The sequence below is a fragment of the Panthera onca genome, chromosome A3, assembly GCF_046562875.1.
Source record: "Panthera onca isolate mPanOnc1 chromosome A3, mPanOnc1 haplotype 2, whole genome shotgun sequence".
Lineage (NCBI taxonomy): Eukaryota > Metazoa > Chordata > Mammalia > Carnivora > Felidae > Panthera > Panthera onca.
The window spans coordinates 50,623,529-50,649,167 of NC_138341.1; the positions used below are offsets into that span (position 1 = coordinate 50,623,529).

At 52.8% G+C, this 25,639-nt stretch overlaps 1 protein-coding gene across 1 annotated transcript; it reads left to right on the forward strand.

Moving 5' to 3' along the window:
* The first annotated feature begins 1,495 nt into the window (after positions 1-1,495).
* Positions 1,496-25,627, forward strand: FBXO41 (F-box protein 41). Its single transcript, XM_060657685.3, has 13 exons — positions 1,496-2,001; positions 15,300-16,330; positions 17,801-18,026; positions 18,523-18,596; positions 18,867-19,225; positions 20,056-20,297; positions 20,513-20,628; positions 20,751-20,903; positions 21,084-21,179; positions 22,520-22,638; positions 22,817-22,975; positions 24,418-24,533; positions 24,666-25,627. Exons 2-13 carry the CDS (start codon positions 15,438-15,440, stop codon positions 24,726-24,728), a joined length of 2,616 nt encoding a protein of 871 aa, XP_060513668.1. The 5' UTR covers positions 1,496-2,001; positions 15,300-15,437; the 3' UTR covers positions 24,729-25,627.
* The last annotated feature ends 12 nt before the right edge of the window (positions 25,628-25,639 follow it).

Sequence of the window (25,639 nt, forward strand, 5' to 3'; positions counted from 1 at the left end):
TTCATACGAAACATAGAATGAGGACGAACAAACATTATGAGAACAAAGATAGAACCAGACAATATATGGACATTTTTGGTTCTCTGCAAAAGCAGGTGGATTTAGGGAATCTGTATTTTAGAAGAGGAGGGTTCAGTAAGCCTAATACAGCAAAAGGGTTGCAGGAGGGCACTGTGTTTAAGCACAGACATTGGAGTTTATTGACTTGAGTTCAAATCCTGACTGTGCCATTCGTTGGGCTCTGAATTTTAGCTCCCCTGTCTGTAAAGTAGGAATAATAATATGCACTTGATAGATTTGTTAGGACAATTGAATGATATGCATAAAAATGCTTAGTATGATGCTTGGCACTTGGCCAAGAGGAGCTGTTATCATTTAGGTCTTAGAGGAAGTGATTTCCCACTCACACTAAGAAGACTTTCTGAAGGAGGAAAAAAATTCAGCTAGGGGAAGGAAAAGTGGGGTGGGGGGGGTGGTAGTTTGACCTGATTGGCCACTATTCAGCCTGTCTTTCTTAAATTTGCCTATCCCCAAAAGCCACCAGACAAGTTTACAAATTATCTTTCCTGATACTAAATGCCCAATGCCTTTGCCAGAGCAGGAGTAGGAGGGGGTCAAGGAAAGTCCCCATCAGCCTCTATTGGAGAATCCTGGGGCTATGCTGGATTCCTGCTGGCTGTTGCAGCCAGACTGCCCCTCTTAGCCCTGGTGCTCGACCCTGCCCAAGCTCGGCTCTGTGCCTTTGCCCAAGTACTGCCCCTAGCCTGAAATTCCATCTGTCCTTCTCCTCTTCTAAAGCCCAGCTCGCCCTGGGCTTGATAGCCCCAACACCATGTCTGATTTCTCAGGCCCCACTGCAGCCCTGTGGACTTCCTCCAAGCCTGGAACAGCCAGATTGTTTCTACTTCGGCTGGATAGGCCTTAAGCCAAGGGCCAGGCCCTCCAGATGCTCCAGGCCTAGGGAGTCGGGCTTCTCTCCTAACCAAGTTCGAAGCGGGGGTGGGAGGTGGGGGGTTAGGGGGATGGGGTGGAGTGGGTGGGAAGGAACCAGGGCTACAGACCACCGCCTCTTTTTTCCTCCTCTAGGTCCGGGATGGGATTTGTGATGGGGACAGGTGCTCCTCGATGGCATCCTCAAGGGCAAAATTGGGTCCTGGGAAAGCAGCCACTCGAAGCTTTCCTGGTTCCCTAGGGATGCCCAGAGGAGATTGGCTCAAGCAATCGCCGCCGAGACCACGCATCTGGCCGGAGGTCGCCGGGTGCACAACCTAGGGCGCGGCCCACGAGGCTGCTTAGTGACCGTGGCGCATATCCTAGGAGCATTGCAGCGTACCCGCCCTCTTCCTGACCCACAGAACCGCCCCCCTACGCCCGGGATCTGCCCCGGGTGGGAGCAGGCCCAAGCCGGAGTGGTAGGGCTAGGGCGGAGCGGTTTGAATTAAAGGTGGGCAGAAGAGGTGCCTGGGGCAGGGAGAGTGCACTGGGCGGTGCCGGGAGCCTGGAAGACCGGGACCAAGGAAGGGCTCGGCCAAGCGATCCCTGCACCCCCAGGGCGGCGCCGCGGACCCCTCCCCCATCGAAGCCACCTTCAGCGGAAAACGTGGGGTCCCGGCGCAGCCGCTTCTGGCTGCATCTGCCGCTCCCCATCTCGCAGGAGAGCCCGCCCCGAAGGAGGGGCCGACTCCGCCCCACCTCCTCGCTGCCTCCCTCCCCCTTCTGTTCCTTTCCTCCGGCCGCGAGCCCCCTCCTCCTCCCACCTCCTCCTCCATCCTTCCCCCACCCGGTTTGTGTGCCCCTCCCGCTGCGACTGGCTGGGAGGCTCGGCCGCCCCCGCCCCGGGAGGGAGGCGGGGGCGCAAGCCGCGGCGGCCACCCGAGGCTGCGGAGGGGAACGAGATCCGAGGCCCCAGGGCGGCCCTGCATCTGGACACGGCACGCGGGGGCTGCCTGTGCACCCCCAGCCGAGGGCCGCGGGGCCTGGCCTCGCCGCGGGGTGGAGGAGGTAAGGGCGAGTCATGGGCGCGCTGCGGGACCGCTCCTGGAGAGAGAAGGCAGGGAGGACCCCAGCCGCTGCCTCCTCCTCCTCTTCCTTCTCCCCCACAGCCCTCGGGAGGGCCCCGAGGCTGCCGGACAGGGAGGGATTCTGGGCAGGCCAGGCCAGAGGCAAGGAAGGGGTTAATTTAAGGAATTAAAATCAGAACGTTTTGAGACCAGGCTTCCCATCCCCCCGGCTTCTCGCCAGTTGCTCCCCGCGCCAGGTTGGGGGGCGGGGGCGGGCTCCAGACCCCTCTGGGACTCTGGACCTTGGAGAGCAGGGCCAGAGGGAGGGAGGAAGGGGAGCGCCCTCAAACCCAGCCCTCTTCACCTGCTTCTGAAAAAGGGTGGGGGAGGGGCTTGGTGTTGAGGCCTGGCTGGGCACCTGTGCGGGTGTCTGAGGGTGGGAGGCTTTGGGTGTCTGTGTGCGTGCCGGCGTGCACGTGTGATAGTCAGGATGATCTGGAGGTGTGCATGTGTGTGCACGCATGTTTCTGTCTCCTCATATCCCAGTGCCTCCGCTGGTGACTACCCACAGTGATCTGGATGTGCGCGCCCCACTGCATTGCTTTGCATGTGAGTGTGTGGCACGGCGCCTGTATGCACTTGCCATGGTGTGCCTGGGAGCGGGAGTGGGGCCTGCTCTCCTTAGGTCGAGTGTGCTGTGAGGGGCCCCGATGGTTTTCCGGGTGTGGGATCCAGGTGCTGGAGCCATGTGTGTGTGACCTTGGGAGGTGTGTGCATGTTTGCAGGAGCACAAGAGGGAAGGGGAGCTTAGAACAGAAAAGGCAGTGTCAGGGCTGCCGGGAAGCAGGGGACTGGATGCATTGACCCCTGTGGGTCTTCACTAGACTATAGTGATTGCCCTGGGAGGTACACAAGTGGGGACCACAGCCCCAGGTGTGGAGAGCCACAACCCCCTCCTTCTTGGGGATTTGGAGGGATTTGGAGGGGGGGGGGGCATTCCTTTATTCTCCATTCACAGGGACACTTCCAGCTGCCTCCCCATCCTTAGAACACCTCCTCCACCTGCTGGCAGATGTCTCCTGAAAGCACTGAACTTAAGGCTTCATTTCTTTGGCCTGTAAAGCCATCTATTAACATCCAAATCCTCTTCCCCTCCTCTGCATGTGGATTTTAGAGGGAAAGAGGGAGAAAGAGCTCTTGGGCCTAGAGGGCCAAGTGAGAGGGTAGAGGAGGTGCCAGAGACATGTTGGGGGAGTCGAGGGCAGGGTGGGTGACCATCAAAAATCAAACTCTGCTAACTTCTCAATTTTGCCTGATCTGAATTTAACAGAAAAAGAGACAGAGAGGAAGTTTGGTGATGTCCACACAAATGTTTCTAGATTTAGGGATGCCTAGTATATTTTTGTTTTTGGAATATTTGTAGCTGGCAGGGGGTGGTAGTTGTTGAAAGGTAATTGCCATCCTGCCTTTGAATTCCCTGGGCTTTCCTGCCTCTATGGAAGTGCCCCCACTCCCTTCATTCAATTAACAAATATTTACTGTGAATATTGTAGAGTTGGTACAACATTCCCCTCCCAATTAGAAGTAACATATGTTGCTATACTCTTAGTACGGGTTTTGAAATCAGGTAGTACTTGATCAGGTAGACTTACAAGTCAGATCCTGACTTGTAACTGTTTCAATTATTCAGTGGTGCAACAAACCACCTCAAAATGTAGGGGCTTAAAACAATAATGCTTTATTATTTTTCATGGTCTGTGTGTTGGCCATGACTATGGCCGTGGCTGTGGGTTCACTTGGCACCTCTCAGCAGCATTCAGTTGAGGGACTGGCTGGAAAGGAACATCAAGGTGGTCTTTCATCCTTCAGGGTCTCTCTACATACGATATCTAATCATTCAGTAATTCAGCCAGAGTTTTTTTTTGTTTGTTTGTTTGTTTGTTTTTTATGGCAGCTGTATCCCTAAAGGAAATACTGTAAGAGGTTATAAGCTCTAAGGTACAATTACTTATCAAACCTCTGCTACTACATGGCCAACTTTTGAGTCAGTGTGGGAGGGCACAACATAAGGGCAAGAATCCTGGAAGCATGGTTCCAGGGAGGCCATCAGAGCAAAGTCTATTACAGTCACTTCCCGGCCTTGGGCAAGTGATTTGGCCACTCTGAGCCTCATTTTCCTCCTAAAATAGAGACAATACCACCTATGTGGCAGCACTGTCATGAAGACTAAATGAGAAGCATGGTATCTGATCAGAATAGTTAGTAGGTAAATGTTCACTGTTTAGATTATTAGACTGTAAGCATCTTGAGGGCTTGACTGTCTTATTCATCCCTGTGTCTCCCAGTGGCTGGCATGGCCCTTGTGTTTGATATCTTTTTGTCGGGTGGATAAAACAGAATGAAGCACAGAAGCCCTAAGCCTTGGAGCTCTGTTAGAGTGACAGAGGCAAGAAGACACAGCAAGTTCTTACTTCCCAGTGGGTGGGACGTAAGCCGAACCAGGGAAGCACTTGTAATTCCAGGTGATTCTTAGATGGACTTAATTATAACCAGATTCATCCAGTTCCATGATAATGAGTGATAGAAATCACTTTGGCTACATGAAATCAATCAGTTCATCCATTATTCAGTGTGATTCCTCCAAGAATGATATACTGATGTCTGCTGTGGGTGAGAAAGGTGTGAGAGTGAATCATTTGCATTGTCCTTGCCTTCCAGTGTACGAATAGGGTGGGATCTGATGTGCAAACAAGTCCAAGACCATCCAGCATGTGACACCTGTTACCGTATGTGAAGAGCTGTGGTAAGGAGTGATTCACGCTGTGATGTGATTTGAGCTGAAGGAGGGGGTCAAGGAAGGCTTCATGGAAGGGGTAGCATTTGACGTGGCCCTGCAGAATTCACCATTTGGTGCAGGGAGTCCCAGGAAGAGGGACCAGTATGAGCCAAGATTTGAGGGTGTGACAGCACATGGCACTTCTCAGTGAAACTGAGCCCTGCAGGGCTCATTAAGGATGCACATGGGAAGCAGGACACAAAAGCTAGGCTGGCAAGGCTGTCTGGTGGTCTGGTCCTGGCCAGGCTTGAGGGCAGTCAAAGCAGGGTGGACTTTACCTCCCAGAAAATGGCCTGCCCTCAGAGATTTATTTTGGAAGAGTGACACGACTGGATTGGTATTTTCAGAAAAAGCAGGAGGAGTTAGAGACTTCAGTTAGAAACAGTATCAACAGACCAGATAGAAGCGGATAATTATGGTCTGGGGGAGGGACTAGAGGAAATAAGAATCAAATATCTAGAAGGCAGTAGGACAAAAACCGGTGACTGATGAGGTCTGAAGAGGACTTTGAGAATGCAGAGGTGCCTTGGGGGTTGCATCCAGGGTGCTGAGTAAATAATGAAGATGTTGGTCAAGATGGGAAACAGGAGAAAGATGCGGGCTTGAAGGAATCATGTATTGTGAGTACACTATTAGCCACATTAAGCTCTGAGCCACCTACATTAAAATACCACCCTTTCATCGTCTCCCTCTCTACAGGCTGCTTCTAAGGAGCACTTAAAAAAAAAAAAAGATTGCTATAAATGTCAGGTCTAAGGCATGGGTTATGTATGCCTCATGCTAGTGGAAGTGATAGTAGAGATTAGAATTAGGTTATCTCTAAGAAGCATTTAAATATGTTCTGGTGTCTCTCATCTTAAAAATTTCTTCTGGAATCTCCCATGCTGCCTCTTCCCCTTCATAGTTGAGCTTCCTGTATGTACTCACTGTCTCCACCTCACTCTCCCCTCAGCCCGCATCAGCTGGGCTCATCAAAGAGGTCTTCCCTGAAGTCCCCAGTGGACCCTTGCCACCTCTGCTCTGACTTGTGTCATCAACTCCTGTTGTTTACACTGTCATTTACACTACTGCCCACTTCTTCCCTCCTTGACATCCTCTCTTCCAAAAGGTTTCCTACCAGAATTCCTATTGCTGCTTCTGGTTCTTAGAAACTTCTTGGTTCTTCTCCCTCCCCTGCTTTTCTGAGGGTCCACCTTTATTACCCTGCTCTCCTCTCTCTGCACCCTCTCCCTGGTCCTACACTCATCCACTTTTATGCTTAAGTTGCCAGACCTATATTTTTGGCTCCATATCGCAAACTGTGTATCAACGACTATCTCTATTTCCAAGGCCTTCTGGAACCTCAAACTCATGGAATTTACAACCAGGCTCGTCTCTCACCCAAACCTGCTTTCCTTCACTTTCCCTCCTACCTTAACCACAGCCCCATTTATCTACATGCTCAAAACCCAAACCTGAGCTTGATCTTTGACTCTTCCCTTTAGTATGAGCCACAATCATTCTGTCACCAAGCCTTCTTGACTCTCCTTCTATGTTGCTCCTGTATCCATCCTTGTCCTCATTGCACTCCTGCTACCTTGGCTAACAATTTCTGCCTCCAACAGCCTTCTGCTTGACCTTGGCCCTCAGTAGTCCATTTTCTAAACTGTATATCTGATTAAGTCCTTGCCCTTCCTTCATTCCACAAACACTTACCCAAGCACCTGCCCCATGCCAGGCAGTGTTGGAAGTGCTGGGGAAGTAGCAGTGATTGAGACAGAGCTTAGGGTTTAGTTCCCAGAGAGAGATGTTCTTTTTTGCCTTTGCACATCCTGTTTCCACTGCTCAGAATGCCTTCCTTCTCCTCCCCCAATCTCATAATTACACTTCCTCACCTGACTCGACTCTTCCAGTCATTTCGATGCTACTGCCTCTGGGGGTTCCCCAATTCCTCAAGCTAAGTTGAGTGTAGAATCCCATGCTAGCCTCTTGCACAGCATTTATTTTATTGCTGTATCATCTAATACCTTACTTAGTCTGTCCCAGGGAACCCCAAGCTGTTTGAAGGCAAGATCTCAAGATGTCCTCAGCATACCTAGCACAGCACCTGATAAAATTCATGGCCCAGAGCAGGTATTCAGTAAACATACACTGAATGAATTCATGTTTTAATAGAGCTCAGGAGAGAATGCCAGGCTAGAAATACAGATTTGCGAGATTATTAGGACTTTTGATTACAAGTGACAGAAATCCCACTCAAATTATTTTTTTGCAAAAAGGGATATGTACCAACTCATGTAACTGGAAAGAAGGGGGATGGGTGTGTTTGGGGTATGACTGTACCTGGGTTCTCAAAAATGTGGTGAGGACTCTTTCTAGCTTTTAGTTCAGCTGCGCTCTGAGTGTGGCCATATTTTTCCCCCGCCATGCATGGGCTTTCTCCATGTAGTAGGTGGGGGTTACACAAGGCCATAGATAGCTTTAGCATCCTAATATGTAATTCCAGAGGAATAAGAGACTCCTCAGTCTTTCATTTATATTCCCAGTGAATGGCTCTGTTGGCTCAGCTTGAGGAATGTGTCCATTCCTGGGTCGTTCATTGTGGCCAAGGAGATGGGGGCACCATGGTTGACATGATTGGCTAGGCCTGGGTCATGCAGCCCTGTCAGAACCACATGGAATGGGGAGGGCCAGCTTACCAAAGAAAGAATGAGATGTATTACCGGAAGGTGAAGAAGACTTGCTGAGCAGATAAAAATACTAATATCCACTGCAAGAATTCTCAATGATTACATGGTAGTGGAAGCCATGAAAATGCAAGATAATCTGTGTTTCTGTCAGAGTCAGTGAGAATGTAACAGTAGACAGGAGCCAGAGAAGACACACATCTTGAAATGGTTGGTCTTGTTTGAGGAGATGAGATTCACACACCTGAAAGCCTAAAAAAAAAAAAAGATCCTGTGGTTCATCCTGTAGAATCCTTCTACCTAATGCAAACCTTCAGCTGGATTTGAAAGAAAGTAGACTTGAGATAGGCATTTCAGAAAGATGGCAGGAGCATAACAGGTCCTGGGGATGGGGGCAAGGGGCAGGGCCAGGCTGAAAAAGGAGGCAGGTCTTAGGAACGCAGAGGTTGCTGATTTGAGGAGACTAGAATGCAAAGGAAAATCTCCAACTGTTCTGTCATGATACTCCTAATATAGGGCTGTGATACAATTTGAACAGGCAACACTTCTATTTTTCTTTTTCTTCCTCTTCTACCTCCCCCTGCCTCCATCACCTTCTTGCCTGCATCCAGGCAAAGCTTATGCTCATGCTGAGGGAGTACATACATCTAGGCAAAAATATTCCTAAGAATGATTCATAGTCCTTCCTCAGCTCCAGCATATGGAGGGAAACTGTGGGGCAGGCTGGCCTCAGGGGAAGAGCCACCTGGACCCAAGAAGTCCCTTCCTACTTCTACCTTGCACGTCCACACATAGGCCTGCACCCCCAGACTTTCCCCTTTGTCAGAGCCTGGCTAGCAGGGTGCTGTGTAGGAAAAGGATGCTTCAAAAGTATATGGGGAGGGGACGGAACAGGTTGGCCAGTTCTGATCTCTGAAAGTGCCCCCACTGGAGGGCTCAGCACTTAGTTGGGATGGGCAGGTACCCACGGGTGCCCTGATACCAAGCTGACCATACATCACAGAACAACCCTGTTCCTGAACAGTTGTGTGTGTGTGTGTGTGAACTGAATTCTATTTATAACATCTCTGGTCACTTTGCCAACTTCTTCAATTTTATCTATAGTTATTAATCCATTCAGGTTTTCTACTTCTTCTTGAGTCAATTTTGATAATTTATATTTTCCTAGAAAAATATTCAGTTCATCCAGATTTTCAACAATTTGGGCCAAGAATTGTACCTGGTGGCATTTTAGTAATTGAAAAAAAATCTCTGTGTCAGTGGTTATATCCCTTTTCTCATTCACAGTGTTATGTATTTGTTTTCTTTCTTTCTTTTTTGCACTTTGAATAGATTTGCCACAAGACTATTTATTTTGTTGGTCTGTTCAGAGAACTCTCTTCTGGATTTCCCTCTCAAGGCTACTTTTTTGGTGTTAATATACCTAATGATAACGGTGATGGATGATAATGATTTTGATGTTAATATACCTAAACGATGGTGATGTTAGAACAGAGACTAAGTATTTAAAAAAAATTTTTTTAATGTTTATTTATTTTTAAGAAAGAGAGAGAGAGAGAGAGAGAGCGCGCGCGCGTGAGTGGGGGAGGGGCAGAGAGAGAGAGGGAGACACAGAATCTGAAGCAGGCTCCAGGCTTTGAGCCGTCAGCACAGAGCCTGATGCAGGGCTCGAACCCGTGAACCATAAGATCATGACCTGAGCTGAAGTAGGATGCTTAACTAACTGAGCCACCCAGGCACCTGCTAAGTTGTTTTTTTTTTTTTTTTTTTTTTTTAATTTAAGTCCTTGGCTTATAGATAACTAAGTTGTTTTTGGGTAAAATAAAATTTGGATTTGCTCAAAATTATCTAGTGGTGGGGGTGGGGGAAGTACAAAGCAGGGGAGCAGGTATACAGATAAAACAGAAGCGTCATGAGTTGGTAACTGTTGAAGTTGGTTGATGGGTATATAACATAGTTTATCTTCATATTGTGTTTTTGAATATATGTGAAGATGTCCATAACAAAAAGTTGTGTCTTTTTAAAATTTTTTAATGTTTTATTTATTTTTTGAGAGAAAGACAGAGTACAAGCTGGGGAGGGGCAGAGAGAGAGGGAGTGTTTTGTTTTGTTTTGTTTTAATCCTTGTCTCACCATGCATACCGAAAATTTTTAGATGGATTTAAAACTCCATTGTATAAAAGGAAACCATACAGCCTGAAGTATGTGTATGCTACCAAGTCGTTGTCAGTTTATGGATGACTATTTGTTTAAGGCCCTTAATTAAAAACAATTTTTTTTAACATTTTTTATTTATTTTTGAGAGAGACAGAGACAGAGTGTGAGCGGGGGAGGGGCAGAGAGTGAGGGAGTCACAGAATCTGAAGCAGGCTCCAGGTTCCAAGCTGTCAGCACAGAGCCCGATGTGGGGCTTGAACTCACGAGCCGTGAGATCGTGACCTGAGCTGAAGTCAGACGCTTAACCGACAGAGCCACCCAGGCGCCCCTAAGGCCCTTAATTTTAAAAAATTGTTCTAGACTTTAAAAAAAAAGGTAATTACACAAAGTATGAAAGGAAAACATATATAACTGTTTATAAAATCTTCAGTAAGGCTGGACTTCCTAAGCATGATAACAAAATCAGAAATGCTAAGGATTTTTACTGAAGCCAACTATAAGCTTTATTATATCAGTAAAGACTGTAAACGAGCCAATTGACAGACTTGAGTAAAACATTCGTAGTATATAAATGACAAGGGATCAACATTATAAAAAGCCTTTGCAAATCAGTAAGAAAATATGAACGTTCAGTATAAAAATGAGCAAAGAATAGTACATAAGCAAGTCACCAAAGAAATATAAATGACTGCTCAATATGTGGGAAAAAAAATATCCAGCCATAATAATCAGAGAAATGCAAGCAAAACAGCCAGGCCACTTTTCGCTCTCAAATTGGCAAGAGTAAAGTGAGGCCAGGGGGCGCCTGGGTGGCTCAGTAGGTTAAACCTCTGACTCTTGATTTCTGCTCAGGTCACGATCTCGTGGTTCGTGAGTTCGAACCCCATATCGGGCTCCGCAGTGCGGAGCCTGCTTTGGATTCTCTCTCTCCCTCTCTCTCCCTCAAAATGAATAAATAAACTTAAAAAAGAGAGAGTACAGCGAGGCCAAAGGTGAAGCTGAGTTTGGCTGCAGTTGGTAGATGCTGGGAGCCATTGAAGGAGCATGAGTTCTCGGTAGACAGAGGAATCTGGTGCCTAATATGGGACGAGATAGAGCTCTGAGCTGAAGCCTGGGCCAGCAGTCTGGGTGTGAGGAAGAGCACAGGGCAGAAGAGAACTGTTGGAGAAAATGAGCAGGTCTTGATGGTTAGCAGAGAGCAAAGTCAAGATGGCCAGTGGTGTGGTATGACTGGGAGGACAGTGGCACTGTTGAAGAGAACAGGGATGGACGCTGGGGAGTGGGTGAGGGGAAGTCCAAGGTTTGCTTTTTACACTGTGGGTCACTGTGTTAATCTAGAGTTTCATTACTAGAGACTGGCCACTGACTCAGATGATTTAGGCTACAAAAAAATTTGTTGCCTCACACAATTGACAAGTCCCGGATTAAAGTTTTAGGCAGATCTGGATCTGGATGCTCAAGGGAGGTCATCAGGAGCCTTGTTGTTCTTCTTGCCCAAGGAGGATAGAAGTGGCCACAAGCAGGGGCACCTGGGTGGTTCAGTCAGTTAAGCATCCAAGTTCGGCTCAGGTCATGATCTCACAGTGTGTGGGTTTGAGCCTCGTGTCAGGCCCTGTGCTGACAGCTCAGCACAGCTTTGAATTCTGTGTGTGTCTCTCTCTCTGCCCCTTCCCCCGCTCACACTCTGTCTCTCTCTAAAAATAAATAAACATTAAAAAATTAAAAAAAAAAAAAAAAAAAAGAAGTGGCCACTAGCAGCTCCAGGCTCACATTCTACCAGCTGAGCACAGGTCCTGGAGTGGCTATATTGGCCTGAAGTTGGGCACTGTGCCCAGGATGAATAATCGCTGTGACTGATGAACAGGCTAAGGTCATATGTGCTCCCCCTGAGCCCCACCCAAAGTGGGGGCAATGGTTCTCAAGGGAAAACTGGGGGTCCATCCACAAAGCAGGGCTGGAGCTGAACCGCAAAAACAATAAATGTCCTCTACATTCCACGTCTGAACAAGATCTACACAGACCCCCCCTACTTGTACAATTTTTTAAAATGTTTCTGTTTATGATAATGCAACTATCCCTCACAAAACGTCAAACACACTTGTCCCATCTCCAGAAGGAGATGTTCCAAGTTCTCATCCACTTACCACATCTAGACCCAATTCAAGATCTTGGTGATGGGCTGTTTGGCAAGGTACTGAGCTAGCCACTCATGGTCTTTCAATTTATGGCCAGACTATGATGGAGGAAAGATCGGATAGCTGAAAGAACAAAACCCTCCCAGCTCAAGAGGGGAGATGAGGAAAAATGCTCAGTGGTCACAGACCCATAGCATGGTCCACATGCTTGACCAGTTGGCAAGGATGAGGTTCCCTGACTCATCTATTTGGCTGCTATGGTTCTGCCATCTCGAGGAGCCTTCATTGTTCTTCATGCTCTGTGCCACACACAAAAAGGGGCATTGCGGCGGGGTGGGGTGGGGGGGAGTCACCTCCCACTGACGGCAAGTTTAAGGGGTGAGGAACATTAGTAGCTGAGTAATCCCTGGCCTTTGTTTTCCAGGTTTGTGGGTTTTTCTGGCAATACAATCCCCTTAATCATTAGGAAGCTTTCAGTCAGTTTGCATTCAGTTGTCCCCAGAGCCATTAACCAAACTAGAGACCTCATTGGAAGTTGTAATTCTTGAATCAAGTCCCTGGTGATAGTGTTGGGGGAGGAGCAGGAGTTGTCTCTTAGCAACAGTTCTTGGTGCTCTGCCCATCCCAGGAGCCATGGCTCTGTTGCCTCTAGCTAGGCCTCTGCAAAGGGCAATGCAAACCCCTAGTCTAGAGTTCATTTGTCCTCTCTCACTCAAGCTGTATCCCAGTGGAAGGCTCTTTTGATGAAAGCAACGATAACCTCTGTTGAGCTGGGAGGGCACAGCAGGAGGGGCTCTTGGAGAGCCTGAGGAGTCAAGAGCCTGTGAGGGCCCAGGTTTGTCTCTGTCTGTGTGTCCAGCCTCCCTGTCTTTGCTTGAGTTGACTTTAGCTGGAAGCAGAGAACTGGCTCTTAATTATCTGACTCTCAGCCATATTGGATTACTGGCCTCAGGCAGAAAGGGCCTCTCTAGGCAAAGCGGCATTTTCTTCCTGTCTGCTTTCAGATGTGCCCCTTTCAGCCAGAGTGTGTCTCTTTCTTGTCGGACCTTACTGAGGCCATGGGAAAGGCCACACCCCATATGGTGACATTTTTCTACAGGTCCCCTAAAGTTCCAGGTAGGAACATCAGCTGAGCTTGGGAGATAGTGCAAGAGTTTAATTAGCTGCTTTGCTGCTATGTAGCAGGGTTCACCAACTTCTGAGGAGGGATCTGGTACTATCTTACTTCCCCACTTAATTCAGCTAATTCTTCCTTAGGGCCTATTCCTTTAAAACATTCAATTTCTCACTCTAATTTCTGGCTTCGGACTTCTTTCTAGTGCAAGTGCCACAGACCCAACTCCAAATGGTCAAGAAAAAAGGGGAACTGATTGGCTCACCCAACTGAACAGACCAGAATCTCAAACAGTATCTGTGAGAAACCTGTCCATCTCAGCTCTGCTTCTCTGTATTGGCTTCATTCCCAGGAGGTTCCTCCCCAAAGAGACAAAGATAGCCCTTGCAGCTCTAGCCTTCCCCATCAGCTTAGAAACCTGAATGCAAAGAGGATGCTTTTCCCCAGTAGTTCCAGAAAAGTCCTGGAGGAATGACTCATTGACTCAACTTGGGCGATCTCTGCCCATCCCAGGACTCTGTTTGGCCAGGTCTATATTACTTTCTTACCCCTGGAGTCGGGGGTGGACCATCAACCCCCACTCAGACCACAGGGACTGAGAAAGTGGGGAAGGAAGGATGGTTCCCCAAGGGCAAAGCAGAATGATTTTACCAGGAGGACTGGGTTCTGGGCTGGTAAAGGGAATAGATGTTCACTCATATATCCATGTGGAAATGCCTGAAGGCAAAGGGAAGTCAAGAGCAAGTCAGGATAGAGAGGCAGAGCTGAGAGTTAGTGGCTTAAAGCTGGGAGTGAATGGGAGCAAACCAGACTGCTGGGGAGAGGGTAGATATGAAGGTGGACCTCCCATCATGAGACAGGAAGATTCAGAAGGCAGTAGGAAGAGGAGGTCAGAGAACCTTCATGGCAGCCTGTAAAGACAGACTGGTCATTAGTATGAGCGGTGGGACTAGTGGGGGAAGATCCTTGATGACAACTGGATTGATAAGCAGTGGTCTGTGACCCAGAGGAGCACAGGGCCAGCAGAGGGTGGTTGAAGGCAGTTAGGAAGAGGAGAGCAGTGACGAATAGGGTAGAGATTCCACAAGGCAGGAGTGGTGTGACCAGAAGCCAGAGATGAGGGAGGATGGGCAGCAGGAGTTGAGAGTGAGCAGGGTTAGAATGCCAGGAAGGGTGGTGTCTTGTGCTAGAAGCCTGAAGAGGACAAATACGGTGGCCCTTGGAGTAAAGGGCAGGGCAGGGGCGCTTACTGGAGACCAACCTAGCAAAGAAATTTGAAAAAGGAGCTACGTGCCTAGCATGGCAGGGATGGGAGTATGTGGTACAGAAACAGGACAGGAACAAACAGGGACACACACACACAGGTATCATCAGGTGAGGTGACAATTTGGTCACTGCAACATGGTACCAATAGTTTGTCTTGATGGGTATTTCCATCAAGGTGGAAATAACACCTTCTTTTAAGGATTTCTTAAAGTATATTTATTTATTTGGAGAGACAGAGAGCGAGAGAGCAGTGTGTGTGCGTGAGCAGGGGAGGAACAGAGAGAGAGAGGGAAGGGAGAGAGAGAATCCCAAGCAAGCTGTGTGCTGTCAGCACTGAGCCCGATGTGGGGTTTGATCTCAAGAACCAGGAGATCATGACCTGAGCCGAAATCAAGAGTTGGGATGCTCAACCAACTGAGCCACCCAGATGCCCCAAAGATTTGTTTTCAGAGGTAACATACATACAGCCACAAATACATATAGTACACTAACCTTACGTATACAGCTTGATTGTTTACGTACACACGTACTCACATGTAAAACCACCACTCATATCAAGATCTAGAGCATTTTCAGCATCACATGTGGTTCCCTCCTGCCCTTTCTCAGTTTATCGTCCCCAGGAGTAACTTCTATTCTGACTTCTGTCATGATCAATTTAGTCTGTTCTTGAATTCCATATGTATGGAATCCTCCAGTATGCACGCCCTCTGGCTCCTTTCATGCAACATAATATTGAATGGATTCATCCATGTTGTTGAATGTACCAGTGCTTCCTTTTCTTATTGCTGGATAAAATTCCATTATGCATATATTACAATTTATCCATTCTACCGGTGTTGGGCATTTGGGTTGTTTAAGTTGGAATACAGCTTGGAAGTGTTATACATAATATTAATGCCTTTCTCCCCCCGCCCCCCCCCCCCCCTTAAAGAATCCTCATTCTTCTTCACTCTCATACATGTACAGGCCCTCCCACCAGTACCAGAGCAGGCCAGCCTCCTCCGGGAGGTCAAGCCATTGGTATCCCCTCGCCCCTCCATTATGGTCATGGGTTTCCTGGGGAAGTACGTTTCCTTACGGGTGGGGATACCACCCTCCTAAGTCTTACTCCCTCTCTTCTAGCCTCCTCTCCCCTGGCCGTGAGCGCCCTGGGCCTTCCTGACCCCGCAGAGGGGCTCGCCCGCAGCCCCCCATGAGCGCGCCCGGCTGACCGGCGGGCCGGCCGCGGTGGAGCCCAGGCGCCGCGGGGGCGGCGGGGCCATGGCCTCGCTGGACCTGCCGTACCGCTGCCCCCGCTGCGGGGAGCACAAGCGCTTCCGGAGCCTGTCGTCGCTGCGCGCGCACCTGGAGTACAGCCACACGTACGAGACGCTCTACATCCTCTCCAAGACCAACAGCATCTGCGACGGCGCCGCGGCCGCTGCAGCCGCCGCTGCCGCCGCCTCGGGCTTCCCGCTGACGCCCGAGCCCGCCGCCCTGCTGGCGGTGCCCGGCGCCCGACGCGAGGTCTTCGAGAGCACGTCCTTCCAGGGCAAGGAGCAGGCGGCCGGGCCGTCGCCCGCTACGCCGCACCTGCTGCACCACCATCACCACCACGCGCCCCTCGCCCACTTCGCCGGTGACCTGGTTCCCGCCAGCCTGCCCTGCGAGGAGCTGGCTGAGCCCGGCCTCGTGCCCGCAGCCGCCGCGCGCTACGCACTGCGCGAGATCGAAATCCCGCTGGGGGAGCTGTTCGCCCGCAAGTCCGTGGCCTCCTCGGCTTGCTCGACGCCGCCGCCCGGGCCGGGACCCGGGCCCGCCTCCGCCTCCCCCGCGTCCCCCTCCCCCGCTGATGTGGCTTACGAGGAGGGCCTGGCGCGCCTCAAGATCCGTGCGCTGGAGAAGCTGGAGGTCGACCGGCGGCTGGAGCGGCTGAGCGAAGAGGTGGAGCAGAAGATCGCAGGCCAGGTGGGTCGGCTGCAAGCCGAGCTGGAACGCAAGGCGGCAGAGCTGGAGACGGCGCGACAGGAGAGTGCGCGGCTGGGGCGCGAGAAGGAGGAGCTGGAGGAGCGTGCTTCCGAGCTCTCGCGCCAGGTGGACGTGAGTGTGGAGCTGCTCGCCTCACTCAAGCAGGACCTGGTGCACAAGGAACAGGAGCTGAGCCGCAAGCAGCAGTGAGTGGCCCGCGGGGCCCTGTGGGCGGGTGTGCCCGTGTGTGTCACTGCCGCTGCCACCACCGTGACTGGGCCTGAGTGTGTCTGTGTTTGTGTCTGTGTGGCCATGGCTTTGTAATATGGCATCTATGGCCACAAGCCTGTAATGATGGTGTGGGTGGGGCCAAGAGTGTCATGAAGGTATGTGTTTGGGACTGTGAGTACATGCAAGTGTGACCACGGGCATCACATAGCTAGGCACACAGCAGTGAAAATTGTTTCTCTCCCTTTCTCTCTCTCTAGCAAAGGCCAGCTCCTACATTGTGGCACCAGACCCTCTTCCTACTTTTGCCTACTCAAAGACATAGTGCAGTTCTGCTCTCCCCCTTTGCCATCACCAGACTTTCCTCGTCAACTGTATCATTCCTAAAAGCATCCAGACATAAGATCATTACTCCCATCTGCCCTAACCCCACTGCCCCCCGTAGGCTACAGCCACTTTTCTCTCCTTCCAGAACAACTCCTTGAAAGTATTGTTTATATTCCTTGTCTCCAGTTTCCTTCCCCACTTTCCGTCTTCAATGCACTCTGATCAGATGTCCACCTCCACCACTGTCCTCTGTGTCACCAACGACCTTCACGTTGCCAAGGCCACTAGTCATCATCTCAGCGTCTCAGCCGCGTTGACACAGTGATAACCTTGAAACCCCTTTTTCACTTGGCATCCAGGACACTCTCCTGGAATGTCCTTCTTTTTTCCTGTCTGCTCCTCCTCGGTTTTCTTTGCTGGCTTCTCCTTATTTCCCTGGTCTTTAAATGTAGAATTTCGAAGTAGATGGATGTTATTTATCTGTCCCCATTGTGACGTAAGCTCCACAGGGGCAGGGATTTTTCTCAGGCTTGTCCACTGCTGTGTCCCTAATACAGTGCCAGACACCTAGAAGGTGCCCAGTAAATGTTGAGTGGATGCATGACCAACTGTGAATCCTGAAGTCACTCTGAAGCATGCTGTGTGTACATGCACTTCCCGGAGGCTTCTGCGTCTGAGAATGGTTCTGAAAATGTGTGTGCGTGTGTGTTGGAATGTGTCGTTGGGACTGTGCCTGCCTCAGACTGTGTGTGTGCCTGCAAGTGAACTTGACACGAGCGGATGTACATGAGTGTGTGTGGCTGTGTGCCCGTGAGCATTGCTGGAGGGAGGGGGTGGCTCTGAGTGTCACTGAGTGTGACTGACTGTCTCAGTGGGGAGGAGGGGTGTCTGGCAGGAGTGTTGGGGCTGGGTCAGCGGGGTGTGAGTGTGTGACTCGGGGTGGATGTTCGCATTTCTGTGTGTGCTGTCCTATGGGGCATTGTGCCTGGGCCTGTTCCGCGTGCACCCGCGTGACCACAGGCAGCTGTGCCCGTGTCTCTCCCCACTGCTCAGGGTCCCCTCCGGAGGGTGGGTGGGCAGCCAGGCCAAGGCACGGGGGTAAGAGACTGCTCCGGGCCCAGGGAGGTGGTACAGATCGACCAGTTCCTGAAGGAGACGGCGGCGCGGGAGGCCAGCGCCAAGCTGCGGCTGCAGCAGTTCATCGAGGAGCTGCTCGAGCGGGCTGACCGGGCCGAGCGGCAGCTGCAGGTCATCAGCAGCAGCTGTGGCAGCACGCCCAGCGCCAGCCTGGGCCGCGGAGCGGGGGGAAGCGGTGCCGGGCCCGGGCCCCGGGGTCCAGGCAGAATGGTGAGTGCCTGCCTGCCTTCCCCCCTCCGCTTGCGCCCCTGCCCCGTGCAGCCTCACCTCACACACTGCCTGGCATCACCCCCCACCCCCCGCCCCCGTCATGCCCCATGCTTCCCTTCTTTGGCTCTTCCCCACGAGCAGACTCGAGGCCTGAAGTAGGGGCCCCTCTGATTGGGCAGACGTGCCGGCCCCTGAGGCTGCGATCCAGTGAGGTGTGATCCAGCCGCTCCGGTTCTCAGGGGCCCGTCTCCACTCAAATGAGAGCCCGGGAGCCACAAGTCGGGGTCTGGGGTGCTGGGTGGGTGTGGGGAGGGGGCCGGGGAGCCTGCCTCTCTGGGCTGTCTGTCTGTCTATTTGTCCATCTTTCCCAACTTTTTTCCTTCTCTCTCCTCTCCCTCCTCTCTTCTCTCCATCTTGTGCCCTGTTTCTCCCGTTCCTTCTCACCCTTTTGCCTCCTCTGCCCCCTGCCTCTCCCTCCCGCTCTGGGGGCCCACAGCGAGAACACCACGCGGGCCCGGCCATGCCTAGCACATACGCCGTGTCAAGGCATGGCTCCTCTCCCAGCACAGGGTAAGCCTCGGGCCTGGCCCGCCCCACAGCCCACCCTCACCCTGGAAAGATCCACTGGCCCACTGGATGGCTGGCCCATCTGAGGCCTTGGCTCCTTGTCCTTTCCCCATATTCCTTGGGTCACCTATGTCTGCCTTTGCACACTGTTGGAAGGGGGCTCTTGGAAAGTAGGGGGAGTGGGTTGCCCTTGGCCGGTGGTAGGGGTGGCATGGGGAGTTCGGGCAGTCCTGGTGCCCCTCGCTCCTCACCGTCTGGTCCACCCCACCCCAGGGCCTCCAGCCGTGTCCCTGCTGCATCCCAGAGCTCAGGCTGCTATGACAGTGACAGTCTGGAGCTACCCCGGCCAGAAGAGGGGGCCCCCGAGGACAGTGGCCCTGGGGGCTTGAGCACACGGGCCCAGGCTGCCAACGGCGGCTCGGAGCGTACCCAGCCCCCTCGCAGCTCAGGCCTGCGGCGCCAGGCCATCCAGAACTGGCAGCGCAGACCCCGCCGACACAGCACGGAGGGGGAGGAGGGTGATGTCTCGGACGTGGGCTCCCGAACCACGGAGTCAGAGGCTGAGGGCCCCTCAGATGCCCCCCGCTCTGGGCCTGCTATGGCCGGGCCACTGAGCAGCTGCCGGCTCTCAGGTGAGTCCTGGGGAGGGTAGGCCAGAGAGGCCAGTCTTTCCTTGGTGCTGGGCCCTCTCAGGGGACATAGGGCTGAGGCGGTAAATCCCTTGGGCTCCCACACCTGTTTTCCCCCCTGTCCCAGACTCCCCACAGTGAGAATGACAAACTGCCCTACAAGTGCCCTGTGAGCTTGGGCAAGGAACTCACGTGACAGAGCAGGGCTGCAGCACAGGGGCGCTCAGGTTGGGTATTGCACAAGGATGCCACATCTCAGGGGTCCATTCACATGGTGGGCTCGTTGACATTTACAGGAGAGTAGTTGAGTGTTAACTGCAGGCTGAAGTCCTGGAGCAGCAGGGAGAGCCCCCTTCTGTATACGGACAAGGCCATGTGCATATGTGGGTGGGTCAGGGTCAGGAGGTTAGAGGGCTGAGATCAGGTGCGTGACTGCTGTGTAGAGGGAGTGCTCTGGGCAGCCTCACCCTGGCCTTCTGTTCACAGAGGCTGGGTTTCTAACCATCTGTACCCTCACCCTCCAAACCCTTCCCCACTCTTGACTCAGTTGATTCATCTAAGGGGTGAGTTTGGACTCTGTGATGATATATGATCTTAAAATAGACAGTTTGCTTGAGGAAGGGTCACCTTTTTCTAATTTGTACAGAGATAGGGTGTGGCAGAGGAGGGGGAAGCAGAGGCCCCTTGTCCTTCCTCCCAAGTCACTGGCCCTCCAGCATGAGTCTTTCGTGACTATTCCTTCGGCAGCTCCTAGCCCCCCCATCTCCCCACCCGCACCTCCACACTGGCCTTTGACCCTCCACACTGACTTTTGACCCTCTGGTACTGTGCAGCCCGCCCCGAGGGAGGCAGTGGGCGGGGTCGGCGAGCTGAGAGGGGCAGCCCCTCACGCTCCAACGAGGTCATCAGCCCAGAGATCCTCAAGATGCGAGCCGCCCTGTTCTGCATCTTCACCTATCTGGACACACGCACGCTGCTGCACGCTGCCGAGGTCTGCCGGGACTGGCGCTTTGTGGCTCGTCACCCCGCGGTCTGGACACGGGTGCTGCTGGAGAATGCCCGCGTCTGTTCCAAGGTGCCTGTCCCTGTCCACTGCCCCTGCCGTGAACCCACCTTTCTCCCAGCAGAATCTGGCCCCTCAAGGTCAGGTCCTTGCAACGCTTACAATACCCCAGCTTCAGCCTGACTCCCCACAATGCTCTCATGGGGCCTCCTGTCTTGGGGCTGGTCTGCCTCTAGGCAGGCAAGCACAGACCCCTTCATCCCCAGGTAACCCTTGTCTCCCTGCAGTTCCTGGCGATGCTGGCTCAGTGGTGCACCCAGGCCCACTCGCTGACGCTGCAGAACCTGAAGCCCCGGCAGCGGGGCAAGAAGGAGAGCAAGGAAGAATACGCCCGGAGCACCCGGTGAGGCCATGGCGGGTGGGCGGGTGGGTGTTGCAGGCTGCAGACCCAGAATTCCATTGGGGGTTGCTTCCCAGAGGGGGAGGTGGCCACAGGCAGTGCCCTGACCTCTTGGCCATCCCCAGAGGCTGCCTGGAAGCAGGGCTGGAGTCCCTGTTGAAGGCCGCTGGGGGAAACCTGTTGATCCTGCGCATCTCCCACTGTCCCAACATCCTCACTGACCGCTCACTCTGGCTGGCCAGCTGCTACTGCCGTGCCCTGCAGGCCGTCACCTACAGGTAGGTGCACACCACTAGACTCAAGGTCCACACCCTCTTGGCCTCGGGCCAAAGGGATCCCTGGGGTCTGCATACTCTTTCCCCAAGGGTCTTAGGCAAAGGGACTCAAGAGTTCTATGGTCCAAGGGAAGGGAGCAAAGGCCACTAGGGTGGGTGGTCTCACCTTTGTCTTTTAAACAGGAGTGCCACAGACCCCGTGGGCCACGAGGTCATTTGGGCTCTGGGTGCAGGCTGCAGAGAGATTGTCTCCCTCCAGGTGGCGCCACTTCACCCTTGGTGAGCCCTGGCAGGGGTCGGGTGGGGACAGGGTGGGGCTGGGGCTGGGGCTGAGGACTGAGCAGATCTGAGCCATTCCAAAAGCTGACTGGGGAGACAGATTCACATTCATTAGTCGGTGTAAGTAAGTGTTGGGAGCAGGGCTTCCAAATCAGACATGGGGTGATGCCCTGGCTTACTGGCAGTGAGACTTTGGGCAATCCAGTCATGTCTTAGTTTCTCAAGTGCAGAGTGAAGACGGTATTAGAGATCTTTCAGTTTTGGGAGGACTGTAGCTGGCTCCAGTGAGATGTCTACATAAGGCCTGCAGGGGCCACAGTAGGTGTTCAGGCAACGCTAGCTAGAAATAGCCACATTTGTTTGAGCTGGTTTTTAGAGAATCCAGATCATTCACCGCTCTACTTGGAGTTCCTCAGACCAGGCGTTTTTGTCCCTGCGCTTTGTCCCCCAAGCCCTCTCTCCACAGAACTCCTCCCAGGGCATCCAGTGTCCTTCGTGAACACCTGGCAGAACTTGGCACTGCTCCCCCGCCTCCAGTCCTACTGCACCCTGTCCCAACCCCTGCTGTCATTTGCTTTGCAATAATTTCTCTATGTTTCAGTCCACGCTATACTCGCAGTTCTGAGTAGGGGCTCTGAATGCCCATTTCCATATCTCTGGTTCCAAGTGCAAGCAGACGCCAGAGAACCTGCTGCCAGGGCGAATATTGAGGGATGAAGTGTTCAGGGAAATAGAGAGTTTGATGTGGGTGGTGGGCAGAGGGGAGCAATGAGTGTAGAAAGGAAGGTTGGGGCAAGGTTAGGCAGGTCTGGCCTAAGGGGTTTAGATTTTTGCATTTCATCTAGAAAGTGCTTGGGAAGCCATTGGGGTATCTTAGATCTTAAAAACAGGATTATATCAGATTGGTTACCTTCTGTGTCCCTCCCTCCCCCAACTCCTTGAGGGAAGGGACCATGTTTATATTGTCACTGATGTATCCCCAGGGGCTAGTTCAGTTGTTGGCTGTAGTGGACACTTGAGGCCCATTTGTTGAATGACTGAGAGAATGTAGGAATGAATGACTCACTGTCAGCAGTGTGTAGGATTCTTCTAGATGAATCCAGATGAATATGGATGGTGGCCTGAATTGAGAGGTCAAAGAGTTATCCAGGAATCAAAATCTGTAGGTCTTGGCAGGAGATGAGGGAGGAAGAGTCAGGGATGATTCCAGGTTTCTAACTGGAGCAGCTGGGTGGTTGGCGGGGGCCCCAGCCTAAGGCGGGGCATGAAAGAGGAGCCGGCTTGGGGTGTCATGCAACCAGAAACTTCCTTGACAGCCTTCTCTCCGCCCCATTCTCCAGCCAGCAGCCCACGCGCTTCAGTAACCGCTGCCTGCAGATGATCGGCCGCTGTTGGCCCCACCTTCGGGCCCTGGGGGTTGGGGGCGCTGGCTGTGGGGTACAGGGCCTGGCATCACTCGGTGAGTCCTTCCTCGGGACTGGGGTGGAGGGTGGTGGGAAGCAGGTGTGGGTACAACACTGAAATCCCAGGGGGTTTGGGGCTGCAGCCGGGGTGGTGGCAGGAACACCAAGGCACGGGGCGGGAGGCAGCCTGGGGAGTTTGTCAGCAGGACCTCCCCTCTTCCTCCCCCTTCCTAGCAAGAAACTGCATGCGGCTGCAGGTCCTGGAGCTGGACCACGTGTCAGAGATCACCCAGGAGGTGGCAGCTGAGGTCTGCCGGGAAGGCCTGAAGGGACTGGAGATGTTGGTGCTCACGGCCACCCCCGTCACCCCCAAGGCCCTGCTGCATTTCAACAGTGAGCGATGGGGATGCAGGAGGGGGGCTACCACTGTCACCACTTACTGTGCCACGTCAGCAAGTAGCATAGCCAGCTCCCTGTCTGTCGCTCCTAGTCAGCAAGCCAGCACTGGGGGCAGACCAACCAGGACGCTAATCCTGGCTTTGCCACAAGTGTCTTCTGCGGGCAGTGTGGTGTTCAAGTCTTGCCAGCATCTGGTCCAAATGGTTCGGTTCAACATTTATTACCCTATGCTCTACGTACGTTGGAGACACGAGCTGTACAATGCCATCTGCCCCACATGAGCCTCTGGCCAAGGGCAGAGGCAGAACAGACAGGTTAGGAGCACAGGTTCTGGAGCTGAACTGACCTAGGTCTCAATTTTGGCTCTACTGCTTATTAGCTGTGTGACTGGGCAAGTTACTGTACTTCTCTGGATTCTGTATCCCCTTCTTCTAAGCTGACCCTCTGGAGTGGGTGGGAGGGTGAGGACCATTCTCAGGGTGAAGACTCCTTTCTCCATGGTGTAGACTCCATGCCTCCTCTGAGCCCACCTCCCTCTAGCCACCTACTTCACTCCTGGCCACTCCTCCACCTTCACTGAGGACATGGGTGTCCAGCTCAGGCTGCTCACACTCCTTCAGGGCAATGTCTTGGACAGGAGCTGCCCTCCGACCCCCACTCCCCCCCACAACTGGAGCAGCCTTCTGGGCACAGCCAGCACAATTGAGTCACCACCGGCACCCAGTGTCATCGCCCCGAGGATCTGCAGTAACCACCGAGTGGCTCCTCAGCTCCTCAGGCTGCTGGGGCAGGCCTCCCCTTCCTGAGGCCCTGGTCACACCTACATCGTCAGCACTGAAGGCTCCCTGACTTTCTTATTATTTCTAGGATCCTCTTCTTCCTTCCCCATCAGCCTCATGGCCTGGCCCTGGACTGACCACCAGAACTGCTCAACCTCTAAAATCATGACCTCCAGAACCTTCTCAGCCACCTGATTTTCTTCTTCCTCCTCCACTGACTTCATGGCAACATCTAGTCCCTTAAGCCCTCTGCTCCCAACTTGTTTGCTGCCTGTCTCCTCCTCCATGCTCCAGAGAAGAGCCACCAGCCTCACCTCAGCCACTCTGTCCTTTTAATTCATTTCCAGATGCCCAGGCCATGGCACAGCTGTCCCCTCTGCCAGGGAAGTTCCTAGAGCCCCTGCACAATTGGCTGCTTCCCACTCATCATCCCAGAGTTCACTGCAGCCTCTGCTCTGTGACCTTGCCCTCCTCCTCCCCTGCATTCCGTGTGGTTGATCCCCTGGGTGCCACCAGTGTGCTCTCCTCTAGGTGGTTCCCAATGCCTGGCACGTGACCATCTCCGTAGGGTTCTGATTTCATGAATTAGCGATAGAAGAGCAGCCCCATTGTCCAAGCCAAACATGAGCCAGCACCTTATTACCCACCTTTTCCCAGGCATTTGCCGGAACCTCAAGTCCATCGTGGTCCAGATTGGGATTGCTGATTATTTCAAAGAGCCCAGCAGTCCTGAGGCCCAGAAGCTGTTTGAGGACATGGTGACAAAACTCCAGGTAAGGAGTTGGCTCTTAGGCCAACCAAAACCCCAGGTGGCATCCCTGGGCTGGGGTTGGTGACCTGGGTGTGTGATGGGAGGGCCCCACTTGCCTCAACCTGAGGGGAACTAACCAGGGTTCGGTCTACAGGCCCTACGACGGAGGCCCGGCTTCTCTAAGATCCTGCACATCAAGGTGGACGGCGGCTGCTAACCCGGGGTGGGGGGCGGCAGGGCCCCTGCCGGCCCCACACCAGGGCACTCTCTTTGGACCTCCAGAGGGACCCTGATTTGGACTAGGCCTTCGGAGGCCTTGTGTTTTCCCTAGCTTCCAGGGAGGGGTTGACAGTTTCCTGTCCTCCTCTTGGGACAGCGGAGCAACGGGCCTGACGTCAGGCACTGGCTCTTCAGGGCAGGGGCTTGGACAGAAGCTGCCCTCCGACCCCCACTCCACCCCCAACTGGAGCAGCCTTCTGGGCACAGCCAGGAAGGAGCTGAGTCACCACCAGCACCCGGTGTCATCGCCTCGAGGACGTGCCATAATCACTGAGTGGCTCCTCGGCTGCTTGGGTTGCTGGGGCAGGCCTCCCCTTCTCAGGGGCCTCTGCTAGTCCCCAGGCCAGACGGGGCTCCCCAAAGCAGCTCAGACTTGTCAAGAAGGGCTCTTTTCCTCCCCCTGCCCTGTTCCAGCCTTCTGTGGGGCATCCCCATCAGACAGCCTGCCAAGGCTCTGGGTCCACATTCTCCAGGGATAACAGACAGGCCTTGGGCGTCTGGGAATGTGGTCAGCCAAAAGTGGGGGGCAGGGGGCAGTGAGGTAGCGGAATGGGCTTGGAATGGCAAAACATTCATCTAGAACTTTTCCCCAGGATACTGAAACTACCACTCCCAAAGTGGGGAAATTGCCAAGTAGAGAAAACTTAGTTTTTATTGCTGTAGAAACAAGACCCCTCCTCCCAACAACCACATACCCCCATGGCACACCAGAGCTAAATTCAGAGCTAAAAGGTGCATGTTTCTATACCTTCCACCAATCCTGAGCCTCTGGCGAGGCAAGGAACCAGCTCTGGAAATTTTATCAGCAGTGAGAAGCAGTTCCTGTCCTCAAGAAACAACTTCTATTCC